We start from the raw sequence: 18,000 nt of genomic DNA, 5'->3' as shown, positions 1-18,000 counted from the left end.
GCCAACAGCTAACATGGATTAAGACGTATCAACCAAAACTCCAATGAAATCATGCTTAAGTGTTGCTAATATAATCGTACGAGTATTATTATCAATCATACTTTCTACGTAACACTCCTTCACTCTTATTGACTTTTTTGCCACATTTTTAGTAACCTAAAAAAGCTTACCAGGAAAACAACGAACCATTGCAAGTCCTTGACGTGATCGTTCCTATAATATAAGAAGACGCCACACCAACTCCTTAGAAAAGATTCGATTAATAATTACTATACATATTAAAACTGTGAGCAAAATGACGATCATAATTACTCTTTTCTGAAATAGTGGTTATTATATAACAAGAATAACTCCTCTACATTTTCATAATGGTTAGCATAACATGGAAGGAAGGTTGACAATATTGTTGTAGCCATAGTGATATTTTGCCCATTATTTATCATTACCTATGGAATGAAATAACTCTTTTTTTCTCCTCTAGTTATTGTTTTTATTTTATTAACAATTAGTCTAATGGGACATTATGAAAAGTCATTTTTTATTATATACAATAGTTAGTAATAATCTTCGTTTTCAATCGAATAAACTAATATGAATTATAATAATATTAGATAAAATACTTAATTAAAACTTTACATACAAATTCTTATTTCGGATCGATAAGTATCTCATAGTCGGATCTTTAAGTGGATCCGACCCGATAACATGCGTAGCTGCAGCTACGCCGTTCCCCGGACTAAACTGCCCCGTCGTCCTTTCCTTCATATATATATAAATAGAGAGAGAGCGAGAGAGAGAGAGAGTGAAGCCGGCACCAAGTCACCTACTACACCGACGCCATTACAACCCACAGCGACAAGAAAGATAGAGTTGGCCGTCCCGGAGGTCGGTAGTCGAGCTCTTGGATCGGTCCCGTGACGGAAGGTGAGTTCTTGGCGCGATCGGAGGTGAATTGATCGGCCTGGGTGCTCTCTTGTCGGCTTTGTTTTTCTTGATCGAGCAAATCAGTTGGGTTGAGTGTCGCGATCGGCGAGCCATTGGTTCTTGCTGCTCGCTATCCTCCGCATTGCGAGAGGTCGTGATCATTCTGGTGGGTTTCTTTGTTTCTTTGTCTTGGGCGTGGGAAAATTTGGGTATTGTCGAGGGGCTTCATCGGGATGGTGGATGCGGTTCCCGTTCTGATTGGTAGATCTGAGGAGTTCTTCGATCTTGATTGTGGATTCTATTGGGTTTTTGATGACTTCTGATGGTCCGGTTCGTGAATTAGAACTTGAGACGGGTTTCGTATTCTGGGGGGTGAGTGTTTAAGGTTTGGAGTTGTCGAAGAGGAACTGATAACGTGGTCGCTGGTTGAGGAGGAGGTGGCTTCTTAACATAGAGGGATGGACTCTGACACTGTTCTTGAACATGCAATGTTCCGGCTCTCTCCGAGACGCTCGAGGTGAGAATTGCTGACTCTGAATCTTGTCCTTTTTGTAAGTTGTTTTCAGAATTTGGAACAAGATTACCTTTTGCAGGTGCGAATTGTTCGTATCTGGCAATGGGAAGACTGAGAAGATAGCATCTGGATTCTTGAAGCCATTCATCACTCACTTGAAGATTGCAGCAGAGCAGGCTGCACGTGCGGCTAGTTCTGTGAAGCTCGAGGTTGAGAGGAGGAAGAATGATGGAACATGGTTTAAGAAAGGAACGGTTGAAAGGTTGGACATAGAGAACATGATAAAGTTCTGGTTTAGTTGGAGGCTTAGGTTTATTTATGTAGTGCATTATGTTCTCATTTCTATGACTGGTTTGAATAGCTTTTGTACAAGCCTCTTATTGATAAACCTTGTTGCAGGTTTGTTCGGTTTGTCAGGACACCTGAAATTCTGGAGTTAGTCAATGCATTTGATGCAGAAAATTTACAACTGGAAGGGGCCAAGAGAGTATATTTGCAGGTGATACACTTCACTGAGTTCTTTAGTTGGATTTGTGAGTAATGTATTATCACTTTTCTGAAACTGCAAAACCTTTCAATTTCAGGGTCCAGGAGATCCACTTTCTGGTCCATTGGGTATGTTCTATGCATGCTATTTAAAGCAGCATAATTTCTTTATTAGTAATCATAGGGTTACAATAATATCGGTTTTTCTTTCCCTTTATGAATGGTAGCATTTGGAGGAAGCCCTGAATACAGTTTACTGGTCCCTTTATACTGATCATTTGTGTTACATAATTGAATGGTACTTTATATGCAGGACAATTTGTCATATTTGGGCATATGGTATGATGGCCTCCTGTAGTTTCCATATCCTAAGAATATTCTTCTACCATTATCAAGTAGATAAACACCTAACAACAACATATTTAACTGGTTATGTCGATTATGTCATAGATTTGATCGGTTCTTCTCATTTTGCTTGTCTGGCATTGAATAATCATCTATGTAATAGCAAACATATAGATAAGAAAATATAATATTGTTTCTTTAATGCATTTAAGTGGATTAGAAAAGTAGGATTGCCCTTTTCACCTTTGTGACTTTCTTGGAAAATTATGGTTACTCTATTTTAGATATAGCTATATTCAATTCTTGACTGTTGTTTAGTATCTCATGCACTGTTTTACTAGACTTGTATTCAAGAAAACATTGATCTTTGGTGTTAGGGGTCTATAGTTTACAGAAAGACTAGTCAGGATCAACTGTTTGAGTTCTAGATTGTTGTGAATAACATTGACTGTGCAACATACCTAGAACTTATTAGGAACAGTTGCCTTCTTTTTGTGGAACTAAGAGCCGCACATATTACTTCGTGGAAATTAAAATGATATTTTGTAGATATTTGTTATCTTTCCTAGTGGATTTGTATAATTACACATGATAAGATGTACTTGCTGTTGTTATTGACATGTGGTAATACTTTACGTTTGAAATGATCTATGAGATTTTTGTTTTGTGTCATTTGTAATATTCTAATTTCTAACCATCTTGTGTTGCAAAAGTCTGTCAATTTCACTCTATCATTAACTTGAAAGCACTGCATATAAGCAGCATAATCTTGTTAATTGAGAATTCTCTTTGGAGCTTTACACAGGTGGAAATCAAGTAACTACTGAAGCAACAGCAGAGATAACAAAGTAGGTTATTCTCCTCATTCTTAAGTGCTCAATTGAGAATGTGGTTTCCAAATTCAGGTGTTATTCTTTTTCTTTCTTAGAGCAGTTTGTACTTCTTCGCAAGAGATGTACTAAACTCCAAATGCAAAATTTATTCGTATAAGTTAGGTGCATGTTTATGGTAGCGTTGTGTTTTATTGGGTTTAGGACTTTAGGTTAATCTTTTCTATTTCTTACTATTTTTGTAGAGAACTTCTTTTTCTACTTACATCAGTATTCATCTACTGGAGTTGATTTAGGACCCTAATTGAGTTTGAAAAGTGATAGCTCAATGTTCTGGATCTTAGCTCCAATTTATAGCTCCTAAATTGTAAATCAAAGTCAATTTCAATACAAATCACCAGATTAAATTGGCATCGGCTAAGGCCAACTTGATTTCAGCTGATTCTGAACCTTATCATCATAATGGTCACACTTGGTTTGACTCATGGAACCTTTTTTTTTTTTTTTTTTGTATTTGGGTGATTTTGATCAATTCTAACTTTCGACCTCAAGAGAAGGAGAAGCAGAGGTGGCTGGCAATTGCCATAAGCTACTGAATGAGGGAACATAGGAAACAGCAGTGGCCTTTACTGTGATGTTAAGGAGACATCACGGGGGAGCAAAGGAGGGAGGGAGGGAGTAATTCTTGGCCTTTACACAGGAATGCAATGTTATATGATGTAGATTTAAGGGAGCTGGAAATGCTATCCGATGATAGATGTTGTAGATTTAAGGGAGTTGGCGTTTCCTTCTCTATAATGAGTTCTTTTGTTTTTCTACTTTCGCATTACCAAATATTTCACCTATATTTGATAGGTGAAATATTTATTACAATGGGAGCCACATAGATTTTGATTTTATTCTCGCTTTTGTTTTAATAGTTATTTATTACAATGCTTTTTTTATGAAACGATCAATATATGCTTTCAAGATATACATACCACAGTTATTTTATTGATATTTTGTGAATTCCAAGGTAAAAATCTTTTATGATTTTTTTTGTCATATGTATATAATTTTTTGTTATTTATGTTTTACTAAGCTTAACCCAAATAGTTGGTACTTTATGGTTTTGCTGTTGTTGTTTTTTTATTTTATTAAATTTTTAATGGCTTCTATTTTTCGATTATTTTGGTTTGATCTTGATTCCTCTGATCTTGCCGATCTTGATAGTCAACAGGGTGTATGATGTTTTCATGGGGAAAATGTTTTCTACTGGTTCTGACCTAATTTTTCATATACGATCTTCTATTTTTCTCTCCTCTCTCTTTTGTGATCTTATAAATTGCTTTGATGTTTTACTATGCCAATAGTCAAGCAGCCAACTAATATTTAACCTTATGTCTTGTCCTTTATTTGTATTGCAAGTGACATCATTTTGCTTCATCTGGTATTATAATTCGTTGCTTATCAGTTGTAGTGATACTACTACTTCCTACTGTTTCCTACTCAGGAAGGAGCTTCTTAGAGCTATTGATGTGCGGCTTGTCACGGTTAAGCAGGACATAGCCACAGCTTTTGCTCGGGCATCTGATGCTGGATTTACCCCTGACAGTGTCTTGGAGCTTCTTCACTTTGCCGAGTACTTTGGTGCAAATTGCCTGAAGTAAGTATCACAGATTCAACTCTAAATATGCTATCTTTTTCTCAGTTAAGCAAGAAAAAAAATTAGCTTGTCACAAAAGTGTTTGTCGAGGGAGAAGAAACAAAGTTTCTTATATTGTGTAGTTTTGCTGATATGTACTCTGATAATGATGGTGATCTTTTGGCATTGATAGACATTAGTAATTTCATGAAAAAATATACCAAATTCTCTGTAGATGTGTGCCATGTCAGTTTTGTGCATCTTTCTTCCTGTTCGCAATCATTACAAACACCATCACTCAGATTGTCATACAACTAGTTATTTATACCTGAATTGTGTCAGGGTAGTTGTGCTTTACCATTTTAATAGTGATTTCTTGTGCTAGATGATTGTATGTCATTCTGTCTCATTTATCCAGCTAATACTATATCAGAAATCAACTTCTACAATTAACTCAGCATCCAGTTAAATATGACTGGTGATGTGAAGCATTGACCATCCAAAAGAATCTTGGTTAATACATTAAATACCAATATCTCCTTCTTATCTGTGTTAGCTTAAAAAGGAGTCTTTGTCTTTATCATTTTGTCGAGGCTATATGCAAAGCCTAGCTCATACACTTCCAGATCTGAGCTCCTAATTACTTGGCCCTGAAGTCTGCTAGTTATCTTTTCACTAGGACCAGTCTTAACTCTTGGTGGATAGTCCACCTTGTTACGAACGTCAAGCCAAGTAAATCCAGTTGCATATTGCTCATGGGTTCCTAGATTGACCATCAAGATTTTGCCAGGACTGATCTTAAAAACCTGGATTTTCTTCCAAGGGGATTATTGAGATTGTCTCAGAAATTAACAAAATCATCAATTGATCACAGCCAATGTGGCCAATCCATCCCCATGGTCCAACCAGTTACTTTTGGGCCAATCCAACCAGTCTCACTAGTCCAGCCAATTTCTAGCTGATCTTGTCAATCATGACTTTTATTCAATTTTCAACCTGTTCCAGCCTATTTTTGGTTGATTTCAGAATAATCCTGATCCCAAATCAGATTTGGCAGATCCAGCTATTTCGGATTGAGAATGTAGTTTCGTAGGATTGATCTGAACTTGGACCAAATTATGGAATCCTTGAACTGGGTTGTTGAACTGGAACAGAGCTTATCCATACGTCCAGCAGTTCAATTCCGTATGCCTATGGAGGATAAAGTGCTAGAGGCTGCTACTTTGAACTTTGGCAAGGTGATTCCATCCTTTGTGGTGCAGCCTGTCATACTGCCATGGTACCTGGTAGCTGGTGCAACCTAGTCAGTTTCCATTGGTTAACATACAACCTTGGTGAAAACATTTCGCAGCAAACTCGTTAGACCTTGTATGATAGAATTCCACTAACCAGCCTTTTAAAGGATTGAAATTTCATCTGAAGGAAACTGAACATATCAACAACAACCAGAGATCTCTCTGTTGCTGTTAGCTACAGATCCTGAATACCTAAAAAGTTGGTATTTGATTTTAACATATTTTTACCAAAAACTATGGTTTTAGACTTTTAATGTCGGGTATGTCCAAAAATGTTTTGCTATCAAAAGCAAGGTTATTTATATGGTATATTTAAAGGATTCCTTGATGCAACTCAATTGAAATTAGTCGGATGAGATACATGTAAAAAATAGTAATGAACAATCAACATATAGTATAGCTGCTCATGATGGCATGTCAAACTTAAGTGTCAACCTGTTCTTGTACTATATTGATAAATTTTTTATAAGTTCTTAAGTGTTCCATGTTCTATCTTCTCTATATTGGATAGGAGTAGATTTGATAAATAAGTACCCAAGTTGTTTGTCCTTTTCTTTGCCCTTTTTTTCTGTTTGGGAATTATTATGATGCTGATTATACTGGCAACAGTGAAGCATGCACCAAGTTCATTTCACTTTGCCAAAGGCACCCTGAACTTGTTACTCTTCAACCCCTGCCACAGTCGTTGCCTCCGCCACTAAAGAACACTAATTATTGGAATGTTCAAACTTCCTCTAGCTTAGATATGTCAATACATGAGCCAGAAGTCGAGCCCAAGGTTCCTGGTAAACCACATCATGGATGTGGCGTTAAACTCCACATGCCCAGTAGTAGCCATCCAGCACAGGAAAATGCAGCAGAGTTGTTGGGTACATATCAGCAACTTAAACCTAGTCAGCCGAAATTTTTAGATAGAACAGTTGGAAAGGTGGTGGATGATCCTACTCCCGCTGCATTGGGAACTGAGCCAGCTCAACAGGATGGAGGGGACTCCAGGCATCTAAGCGTGCAAGACCGTATCAATCTCTTTGAGAGCAAGAAGAAAGAACAGCCTGCGAGTTGCAAAAATCTCAGCTCTAATATTGTTGTTAATAGAATTATAGCAGGGAAAGGGGGCCATAGGAGGTTCCCCTCTGATGCCTCAGATAAGTCAGTGTTTAGAAGATGGAGTGGTGCAAGTGACATGAGCTTAGATCTTAGCAGCAGTGTTGGTAGCAGCTTCAATGACAGAGAAGGCTATGGGAGCACTTCTGGCACTCCTACAACTGTCAATTTGTGGCTTCAATCGGACACTGAAAGTAAAGAGAGCATGGCAACAATGGCAGTCACAGCATCCTCTTCTTTGTCTTCTCATGCTGAGTTTAAAGGTCTCTCAGAAGATAAAGATCATACTGAAGTAGATGGTAACAAGATTTCAGTAGCCCAGACCAAAGCCTTAGATGATGAGCAAGGCAAGCATCAAATGAGCGCTTCTCTTGGTGGGGTGAAATTTTATGAATTAAGTGATCAAGATGCTTCTCGGACCCAACAAAAGGGCCTTTCAGAATCAGGTGATTATGCACCAGGCTATCAACCCAAGTCCAAAGTTACCTCAGAAGATTATTTACAATATAAAGAACATAAGGCTCTGCAGGCCACATCACAAGCTGCAGCAAAGAAAGGTGGGTCGAAAGATCAAGAAATTTTCAGGTCTCAAATTAGAGTGATTCCTTTGCGACCAGATGGAGGTGGAGCGAAGGATCAAATAACATTATATAACCAACTCAGGACTTTCAGGAGAAAAGGAGATGATGTTACATTAAAGGCCAAAGTTTCTTCAGATTTTCAAATTAAGCCAAGTACCAAATCAACAATATCTTTGGAGTCCCAGTCTCAAGGGACAACCTTTCCTAGTACAACAGTGGAAGGTGGTGGGGGAGAGGAAGCTGCTACTGAGCAGACCTTTGGACCTATTCCAGTCGAGAAAAAATTAGATTGGGACCTAGGAATAAATTTGCATAAGCAACCATTGGCTCCTGACTATATTAATAAGGCTTGGAGTTCTGAAAGAAAAAAATGGCCCGTCTCTCCCGTGAGGAGTGCAAAGGAGAGCACAGAATTACTTGATCTGCCTTCTACATCTTCAGTAGAGCAGGTTCAGATGACAAATCTGCTAAGAGGAGGAAATCGAGAGCTGAATGAGGGGCTTCAAATGAAGGCTACAAGATTGGAAGAACATTTTGCTGCATTCAAACTCAGAATTCAGAAGGATGAGGCCGCAGTCTTTCAAACAAACTTACCTGCAGATGTCCATAAAGATTATGTGCTGAAGGGTTCGGAGAAAAAAAACACAATGCCTCCTACAGACCAATTATCTGAGAAGAAACTTGTGAAGGAGACTTATATTAGGGAAGTAGATTTTGATGCTAACTTGCTGTCAGACATGGTAGATAATCAAGAATATGAGAGTAACTTGAGCCCAAAGTTCAGTGATCAATCAGATGATTTTAGAGGAAAATTCTATAATAAATATATGCAAAAAAGGAATTCAAAACTACTAGAAGAATGGGAATCAAAAAGGACTCAGAAAGAAGCAAAGATGAAGGCAATGCGTGACAGCCTAGAACGTAGTCTGATTGAGATGAGGGCTCAATTTGTAGGATCTGCTGCTGGACAAAAGTCAAACCGTGTCGATCATTCTGCTGAGTAGTGAAGTTCATTTAGCAATACTTCGGCTTTAAGAAATAAAGATCAGGTATTAGATTCACCTTTCCTTAATGAAAGTTATCTATCTTTAATTTTGTATCAATATAATATACCATGGCTATGGGGGTTATCTTCTAGCATTGCAACTTATGCTTGAAGGTTTTCAAAAACTGAAGTATATTTAATGTTGCAGCATAATGACACTTGGTGGTTTTGATGAAACCTATCCATTGTTTGATCTTGATTTTCATATTGTAAGTTAAGCATATGAATTTCAAGTGTCAGATATCCAATATGCTACAAGATTTCCATCACATATGGCTACTCCTGCCCAGAAACATCAGTGAGATAGTGAGGAAAATTTTGCTTTTGTTGGACACTGAATATGAAGCTATGTAGAAAAGAGGAAAAAACAAAATGCTTTAGAACTCTCTTAATCATGTGGGTAATATTTAACGTTTCTCTGTTATCCCTTTCATTCATTGCAAGAAGTTGTTATCTCCGTATGGACTTGCTTCTTGCTTCTGACAGTGTGATGATCAATTATTTTTTACCTCTTTTATATGAACGTATCTTTCATATGTTTGGTTGGATCAGAGTATATGCACATTATTTTTTTGTGTTTTGTCGGCTGGAAGCTGAGCCTTTCCATATATAGGGACAGGATTAAGAATATTACAAATAACCAGGAAACATCCTGCTGTGAGTTATCCAGGAATATGAAGAATCAGTTTCCCAATTCATCTCACTTCAGAAAGGAAAATGCAAAATTATCAACATTAACCAGCAGGACAAGTGCACAAGTGCTGCCAACAATCTTTTCTCAAATCAAGAGCATTATTGAAGAGACTGATTTTGTTAGGAGGACAAGCCATATGTATTCAGTCCATGGGGAAAAGCAATGCTAGTACCAATAAACTTAACGAGCTTTGGACTATTATTTCTGATAGTGGATATTCCAAGGAGCAAAATAATCCAGATTCTATAAATAAAGTCCAGAGAAGTGCAGAGTCCAAACTACTACTGAGAAAAGCCAATCTTATTGGTCATGGTTCAGAGTCTGGTATGAATTTTCAGGATATTGTTGATGAACGTCATGTTTTTCCTAACATGCATAGATGAAGAACTGGAGACAAAATTTGCTTATAGCAATCTTGGGCCAATCACTTTTCCTGTGGAATGAAATAGTGACAAGCCAAGGCATGAGCAAAATTTTGAAATTCTGATTCTTTTGGATCATAAACTATTGATGTTCCAAAATTCACTGTCCAAGGTGGATTATGATACTGTTCATGTTACTTTGGCAGTAAATGTACAAAAGTCACTAGAAGAGGGCCCTCAGTCATGGATACTATCAATTTTCTTTCATGCATGAGGCATCAGATACTGAGGCTTATGTAGATGCATATATGGGGCAGCTTTATGGAACTCTTTACCGAACCAAATGGAGTCTGGTGCTATTCAAACAAGAAAGAAATAAGGAATATGTCTATGATTGTTGTCAATGCATCCCAGCTAGAACACATGGATGCCACTGAAGGTTTGAAACGTTTAATAAAACTTGAGAAGAATAACAGGGATGTAGAGTTTGTAACAGATTGTGTATCTGAAGGGCTTCCAGAGGTGTTGACAGGATAGCTATATGCACATGATGGGTTTGATGAGAATGTGATTTTTCTTTAACAAGGTACTGTTAATCTATATTATTTTCGATTTTGTATAGTTTTCTTTAAACTTTGTAGATCTCATTGTTTCTTTGGAAGAAATTCTGAAAACTTGTGGAGATAATTTCTTAGAAATCTTGGCATCATTGTATCCTCCACTTGAAAATGAAAGATAATTTGGCAAGGATTAATGTAGGAATAATATAGCAGTTGTGCTTGCTATGATCTGTATTAGTTAATTTTTCTGTTTAAGCTTTTTAAAGCATGGATATTTTTGTTGACCGAACTATTTAACTTCATTTGCATATGCAATTACCTTTTATGCATCAATAAGTGAACTCAGCTTCAAGCTGTATATTGCTTGATACTTCTTCAAAGCAACTTCTGTTTTTTGGGATACATGATGATGATTTTATTCTCTGTATCTCAGAGCTCCCTGTAAATATAACCCATTCATGCTTGCTGAACATAGTTCTTTTGTACAGGCAACTTGATTACTAATCCTCCTGCAAACTTCACGTCGAGGAACATCTAACTGGGAGTTCCTGAATGGTTGCCATCTAATGGCATTACATTTTTGAGTTTAATGAAAATGAAAATATTTGTTTATTGACTAAATACTTGAAGCAGCTTCTCTTATGACTGTCCTATATATATTTTGGGGGTTTCTTCCTGTATGTTGTCTGCAATTTCGATTGACAATCTTAAGATCTGTTATTTGATGTCTTGCAGCACCTCAATCATTCTTCTCTCTTCAATCATTTATAAGGGAAGCGGATCAAGCATGGTTGACCGTGGACAGAAGCTCAACTATTATACATGGAAAAAAGTTATTTACACTGTTGTGCATTTTTGCATATATGTTACAGTTTGGCTTTAATTTGTTTGATGTATTTAACGAAGGTTTTATTGTTACTCTTGGTTGTATTATTTTTATCTGACATCTTTTTGTACATTAAGACATTTAGAGTGCACAGGATTGTTCTTACCAGAGATAAGTTGAGCTGTGGTCTGTTCCTACTTTTTTCATGTGTTTTATACATTGCAATTACACGATTGATTTGTACAAATATCATGCTTAATTCATACAATGTGTTAATGTATATAATTATTAGAAGCAATTTCTTCTTTTATTTTATTTTATTTTGTTCCATGTGAGTAATATGAAAAGCAATCACAACTACAAAAGGGAGGAAAATGACAATCATATGTAAACAAGAGAGATATTATTTCATTTTACAAGTTTTTGTTTTTCGAAGTATAAGCGGCAAAGTTGAGATTGGAACTTATAATCTCACGATGATCATTTAAAATCTTTACCAATTAAACTAATCAACATCGGAGTTAAGCATGTATTGTTTGCATCCAATTTTATCTATTTAAATCTAAGAGTTTAGTATCCTGATTTTAACTTGTTCAATGATTAACAAGATTAAGTGATTTGTTGTCTTTCCATCAACTGTGAGAAATCCTCCGTAGATCATACCTCAAAGTTTGCCAGTGAGCATCTACAAGTTTTCATATACTTAGATTACAAAAAAAAATCTCAAAAGAATAAATAGAAACTAAATCATTTACTGAGAGGGAAAGCATTTAGAGGGATGAAAATGATAGGCATGTGAATGGAATTCCAATAGGTCCCAATACTACCTTTTGTCTTTTTTTCCCAGAGGACATTATTCGACATTGATTCTTGATTATGCCACAGACAAATCTTATGAATTAAACAATGTCATGATGTTACTATATGAGACAAACCTACTTGCTTAATTTAATGTTCATAAACACCTGACCTCTGAGCTCCAACACGATTAGGGAAGGGACCAAGTTCTGACCATTAGTCAATATGTTGAATCAAGTGTAAAGAAAACTGATGTAGATTCTACCTAAGATTGTTGAAGGATGTTGACCGATGTAGCACTTCATGTGGTACAACAATTTGGATTTCCTTTAGGATGCACTTTCACACCCTCAAAATTGAACTGTTCTTAGATGGTACAAAAAATAGACAACAATTAATAATTGATAAATAGAGAATGTCTTGCGTAAAGTTACTGTATCATAGAAACAGTCCAGGATTTGGATTTCACATGCACCAGAGACATTCCCAAGTGCATTAATCAATCATTCCATAAATCTGCAAACTCATTGGGCTCTAAAGGATTCAAGAGTTCATGCATCTTCCTCCTCATCTTTGCCTTGACCTTCTTCGTGTACTTTCCGGCTGTCTTCTTCTTCTTCTCTAGGGCACAGATCTGATTTCAGAATGAAACACATCAGCGGAAAAGCAATGATGTCGAAGCAAGAACTTTTGCAATAGATTTTCTACTTTAAAATTTAAACCTATGAAATGAAAATGCAAAATAGAACAAAAGATGGATAGTATGGCAATTTTCCTGAATTGGACTAAAAATACAATTTTGGTCATTTATGAGGTTGACGAGATTAGACAAGGAAATGACTGAAGACAGCTGAAGACATGAAATGCAATGAAAAATCTAGCTCCGACAAAAAAAAATTCAATACTTGTAACAAAATTCTTAGAAAAATGAAATAATGTGGATATAGAAGACACAAGAATACTTGTTTGAATATTCTATTGTGACAACTACGCATGTAAATATATTTCACTGAGAGATCACCATCAAAGAGGCAATGAAATTTTTTTTTAGAACTACATAATTGATAGTCGACAAGATTAGAAAATGATCATTATTTTAAGCAAGAAAGTCCTAATGGGAGATGACAATGAACTTCGATTCTCTCGGAAATAGTTTTGAAAAATCAAGGTTATTCTACTCTCTTAGGTTAAAGAAAGTGAAATTTTCAAGAGTCTTCGCATATGTTTTCTTGTGAGAATTTCTTAGTTTGGTAAAAGAAAATTAAAAATATAAAAAAAAGGATCTGAAATATTCAGTGTAGAAATGTGTTGATCAACATTGACAAACTTCAACCATATTGTGAGGGTGAATGTAATAACTGCCTAATTTGGTGAAATGTAGAATGGGTTTTCATATAATGTTGGGCCACCAAAACTGGCACCAAATATCTTGATTGGATTCAAACAAAAAATCTTGGGCCAACCTGCTTCAAGTGCCATGTCAGCAACAAAATAAGCAAGTTCTGTTATATACTTTAAAACAAGATATGTAATTTCGAATAATACAGTCTGGTATGAACGGTACGTACCGGTCTATCAGCTGATCGGTATACGGATTGTCCGTTACCGGATGGTATATATATATATATATACCAAGCGGTATACCAAACGGTATACTATATCGTATCATACCGAGCGAATATCAAAACGTCGGTACGGTATGATATTTCAAACCTTGCTTTAAAACATAAAAGCAATTTTGTACCTCCACAAGTGTCATTTTGTCTAGAGCTCCTCAATCGATCGATCGACTTTGCCTATCTCATTGCGAGGTACAGAAATCTGCACCCAGAAAGAAAAAAAAATCACAACAATATCCTTTTAAAACTCAATATATATGTAATAAATTGAAAGTCAGATGTTTGCCTTTTGCAGGACAAAGTCATTCAAATTAAATAAAGCTTCAAAGAAAGTCTTCCATTTGTTCTGGCATATGACTTATAAATTACAACTACAATATTGTAGTTAGCTGGCACCAAGAACATCAACCAAAGCAAACTATCAGAGCAATTGATGATGTACAGAAGGGCAGTTATGCAAAAATAGCAGACGATTCTACCTTGCATTTCCTAAGATTGAGATATCTGAGCGACTCTTCATGGTGGACTAGACAAGTCAAACTAGAACCAAAGCATCAATATGTATAGCAAGTGACTGTGAACATGGTATTATTGATGGGAATTACAGTTGACGAATGCTAGCCACTTCACACATCTCATACAGATGAAAGCGATAGAAAAGAAATTAATATTCTACAAAACAGAAGCACTTAAATTTGTACAAACTATGCCGCACATGTTGCCTCAGACATTGTCATGTAATCACTATCCTAGGTATCATCCTTGTAATGTATAGGATAAATCACCTGGTAATTGCGAAACCGAATGTGATCATCGACAATTGGATAGACAAAGACATGGTCATGGAAAGGTTTTACTTTCCAGTGGTCCTTTGGGATACTGGATATCTGCAAATGAAGAAAGCATTTATGTTTATAAAATTCTCCGGATAACAAAAACTAGAGACTCAATTTAGCAACAAGCACAAACTAACCTTAAGAGACCATGAATGATATCGGCAACAAAATCACTACCAGTAATAAAATGTAAATTCCTTGAAGAAAGGTTATAACAAGCAGAAGGAAAAAGACAGCAACCTACTCTTGTACACTGTGCTATAGCCTTCGTTACAGTGAAGGTGAAAGATCTTTTTATCAGAAGACTAATCAACCTACCAGATTATGATATGAGGATTCTAATTCATATCTTTGGTTACGTCTACTCAACCATATTTCGAAATGATTTGACACACTATGTACCATGCTAGTGACACTTCTTGCCTGCTAAAAACCATCTAATTATTACAATGTAATAGCAAACTCATAGTGGAGATCCACCATCCTTTGATGTGCTCTAAGTACTGAACAATCATGATTTCACAGAGAAATGCCTCAAACCGATTATTATAAAACTTCATAATAACTTTAAAATTTTAACACTATCATAAAGACAATGAAAGAAAGATCAGCTCCGTGGAGCACGAGACCCAGTCTAAGAGCTACAGAGCTTCACAGTAGCTCGACAGAGAAAAGGCAAAATACCGTATGTATAGTCTGAAACAGGAACAAAAGCACACCTCAAGCAGTATCAATTTGCTACACTATATCAATGAGCTGTATAAGCTTTGTATTATATACAGATGAGTAAAAGTTCAAAATGATAGAAGCTCCAAAATAAACACATAAAACTTACCATTCATGCGTGCATAAAATTCTTTGTAAAAGCTATATGACTACAAGAAATATTTTCTACCATCATTTCCAAGTGTCATTTACATCACTTCTTTATAAATCCAACACCATGTAAAGACAACAAAGCAATAAGCCAAGAGTTGACTACTAAAAAAATGCAAGGTACTTTGTCAAAATTTGAGGAAAATGTCAAAATTGGGTGTGATCTTTTCAAATGATTGCCAGTAAGCTTCAGCTCCTCCATTGTATAAACTTTAGAAAGAAACAACAAGTTTTTAGAAGTCCATAGCAAACTAATCATATATCATAGAATCAAATCAGATGTACAGAGGTGATAAGCGATTTGCTCAGTAAGGATTATAAGAGATCAGAGTATGTTTACCAGCATTAACCAAGAACTTCACAGAAGGCCCACTTGGACACTTCACCATCCAAAGATAAAGATCTTTCTGCTTTCTGCACTGATACATATGAACGATGAAAGAACTAAATAGAAGATATTGCAAGTGTCATAAAAGAAACAACAATTCTAATCCACAATATATTTCGGTCCTAATGGAACACGTATAATAATTAAACAAGAAATTTGTACACAAAGTAGGTTAAAGAAACAGAACCAACTGTTCTCACTAGGCTCTATATGGAAGAACGATGATAATGCCATTAAGGTAAGAATGTTATTATATATATATATATATATATATAAAGACAGTGAGCCCCAAATCCTGTCAGCTTCCACTATGATCCAAAATTCCCTCTTTAAATATGTAGATACAATTTGACAAGTAGGAATGATATACAATTATAGATTGGTTATAGAGCCAATCACTTCAAACCACATAAACAAGGGCATTAGCACCAAGCTGTTCATCCTTCAATTTGTGGATGAACAGCTGAGCAGCTGAAACAGAAAATCAGTCAAGTTTCCAAATGCAATGTGAACCATACGTCAAAGAACAAGCAGCTGGAGCAGTTCCTAGGCTCAATCAACTCATTGAGAGTAGCCCCCTCGCTCTCTTGGGACTCCACCTTGCTGTCTTTCTTGCAATGAGGCACGAGGGACACCACGTTCAGCATCAAATGCCGATGCCTTTCTGCACCACCAGACCAAATTTATGTAAGCTCATAGAAGTACCAAGGAAGCTGGAGAAACAAACAAGCAAACGCACCAGACTACCTATATGTGATGTGGCGCGAGCTCGTGTCAAGGACCTTCTCTCGGTCCCTAAAGACGATAATCTTTCTCCTTCTCTGTAACCCCATCCTTCCATACCAAAAGGGTGCGTTTGGGCCTTTCTTGGGCGACTTCCTCTTTCTTCGGAGCCGCAGATGCCTCGTCCTGCTTCCGCTTCTCCCCCATTTAAGCTACACTGGCATGCACTAATCCAACTTCTAAGATCAAAATCTAAAGAAGGAAAGGAACAAGAAAAACGATTCCTTTACAAACTCTACATATTACACAACTCTTGTTTGCATCAAAAGAAGATCAATTCAAAGAAAGACGAGCTTAGTCGCCGCTCATACAGAAGTAAAAACGGATAGACGATCGAAAACAAATTCAAGCTTTCCGTAATCTCAATGGGTCTTCAACCGAGCAAATTACACCTCGTTAACCATCTTTATCCCGTATACTTCAAAAAATTAAATTTACATAATTGAAACATCTACGCATTTAATCAACCATCGATTTACAGTAAAAAAATAATTTTAATATTTCAATTGAAAATAACAGATAATGGTATTGTTGGAGGTCGTGAATGATTGTTGTGGATGAAGAGAGCGACGATGAGAGGTGAGGGTCATCAGTGATTGCATCGACGATGGGTACGACGACGTACTCAGTATTAAATTTTGAGACCCACATTTTTCTACCGTCGCTAGATACGTTCGTCGGGAGCTTAATAATCGCTTGTCTGCTAGCCTTCTAGGGCTTCTCTTCCCAATCAGTGACAATCGTGACGAATAAAACTTCTTATTTAACCAGCCTCTCATCTCCCCTTTTATATGCCCATGCAGGAACTAATGCGACAGCTAGGGGAGCGATAATAACTTTGACAACCCTAGCTTCAGGTCAAGCGATCCGCACAACGAATCAACGACAAGGCAGCCATCATCTTTGTCTAGATGTTGCTCGACAATTACGTCGGTATCGACATATATAATGGTGGCCATCGCATCATTTATGGCGAAGATGGTGGCCACCTTACCATTGCCCCATTAGGTGGATCGCTTGTCTCGAAGCTGGGGTCACTGGAGTTCTTGATACTCTCCATGTTGCCACATTAGTTTCGACATGAGCATGAAAAAAGAGAGATTGGAGGGTTCGTTGGAAGAAGAGTTTTATTCACTATGGTTGTCATCGATTAAGAAAGGAAGCTTTGGAAGGTCGGTAAGTGAGCGATTATTGAACTCCCAATGGACATATCCGACAGTGGTAGAAAAATATGGATCTTGGAATTCGACAATGAGTACGTCGTCATACCAGTAGTTATTGATGCAATTGTCGACAACCTTCACCTCTTGCCACCCAACTCTTCTTATCCACAACAGTCACCTGCGATCCTAACGGTACCATCATCCATCTCCATCGATATCATTCATCATCACTAATTAAAATATTAAAATTATTATTTTATTTTTTTTATATTTATAAGATCGATGATACTAGAGTAAATAAACTTAGATATTTTACTTTCATAATTATAGAAATATTAATATAATTT

At 36.6% G+C, this 18,000-nt stretch overlaps 2 protein-coding genes across 5 annotated transcripts; one reads left to right on the top strand and one right to left on the bottom strand.

The window, feature by feature from the left end:
• Positions 1 to 558: 558 nt before the first annotated feature.
• Positions 559 to 9,554, top strand: LOC135583610 (uncharacterized). 4 transcript variants are annotated; one of them, XM_065096514.1, is made up of 8 exons: positions 559 to 1,441; positions 1,518 to 1,700; positions 1,838 to 1,937; positions 2,023 to 2,053; positions 3,075 to 3,117; positions 4,592 to 4,744; positions 6,628 to 8,752; positions 9,419 to 9,554. In XM_065096514.1, exons 1-7 carry the CDS (start codon positions 1,383 to 1,385, stop codon positions 8,705 to 8,707), a joined length of 2,649 nt encoding a protein of 882 aa, XP_064952586.1. In that variant the 5' UTR covers positions 559 to 1,382; the 3' UTR covers positions 8,708 to 8,752; positions 9,419 to 9,554. The 4 variants fall into 4 exon arrangements, with proteins under 4 accessions (XP_064952586.1, XP_064952584.1, XP_064952587.1 ...); XM_065096512.1 differs by having other exon boundaries at positions 9,368 to 9,499; XM_065096515.1 differs by lacking the exon at positions 9,419 to 9,554 and adding an exon at positions 8,897 to 9,354.
• A 2,835-nt stretch (positions 9,555 to 12,389) lies between these two features.
• Positions 12,390 to 16,870, bottom strand: LOC103975504 (ribosome biogenesis protein BRX1 homolog 1-like). The gene is made up of 6 exons (XM_065094692.1): positions 16,455 to 16,870; positions 16,226 to 16,371; positions 15,660 to 15,738; positions 14,393 to 14,494; positions 13,733 to 13,809; positions 12,390 to 12,622 (listed from the first exon to the last, which is right to left on the bottom strand). The coding sequence occupies exons 1-4, from the start codon at positions 16,546 to 16,548 to the stop codon at positions 14,448 to 14,450; spliced, it is 366 nt and encodes a 121-aa protein (XP_064950764.1). The 5' UTR covers positions 16,549 to 16,870; the 3' UTR covers positions 12,390 to 12,622; positions 13,733 to 13,809; positions 14,393 to 14,447.
• Between the last annotated feature and the right edge of the window lie 1,130 nt (positions 16,871 to 18,000).

The sequence above is a fragment of the Musa acuminata genome, chromosome BXJ2-2 (assembly GCF_036884655.1).
Source record: "Musa acuminata AAA Group cultivar baxijiao chromosome BXJ2-2, Cavendish_Baxijiao_AAA, whole genome shotgun sequence".
Classification (NCBI taxonomy): domain Eukaryota; kingdom Viridiplantae; phylum Streptophyta; class Magnoliopsida; order Zingiberales; family Musaceae; genus Musa; species Musa acuminata.
The sequence above is the reverse complement of the archived record's forward strand: the minus strand, read 5'-3'. Positions and strand labels throughout refer to the sequence as shown.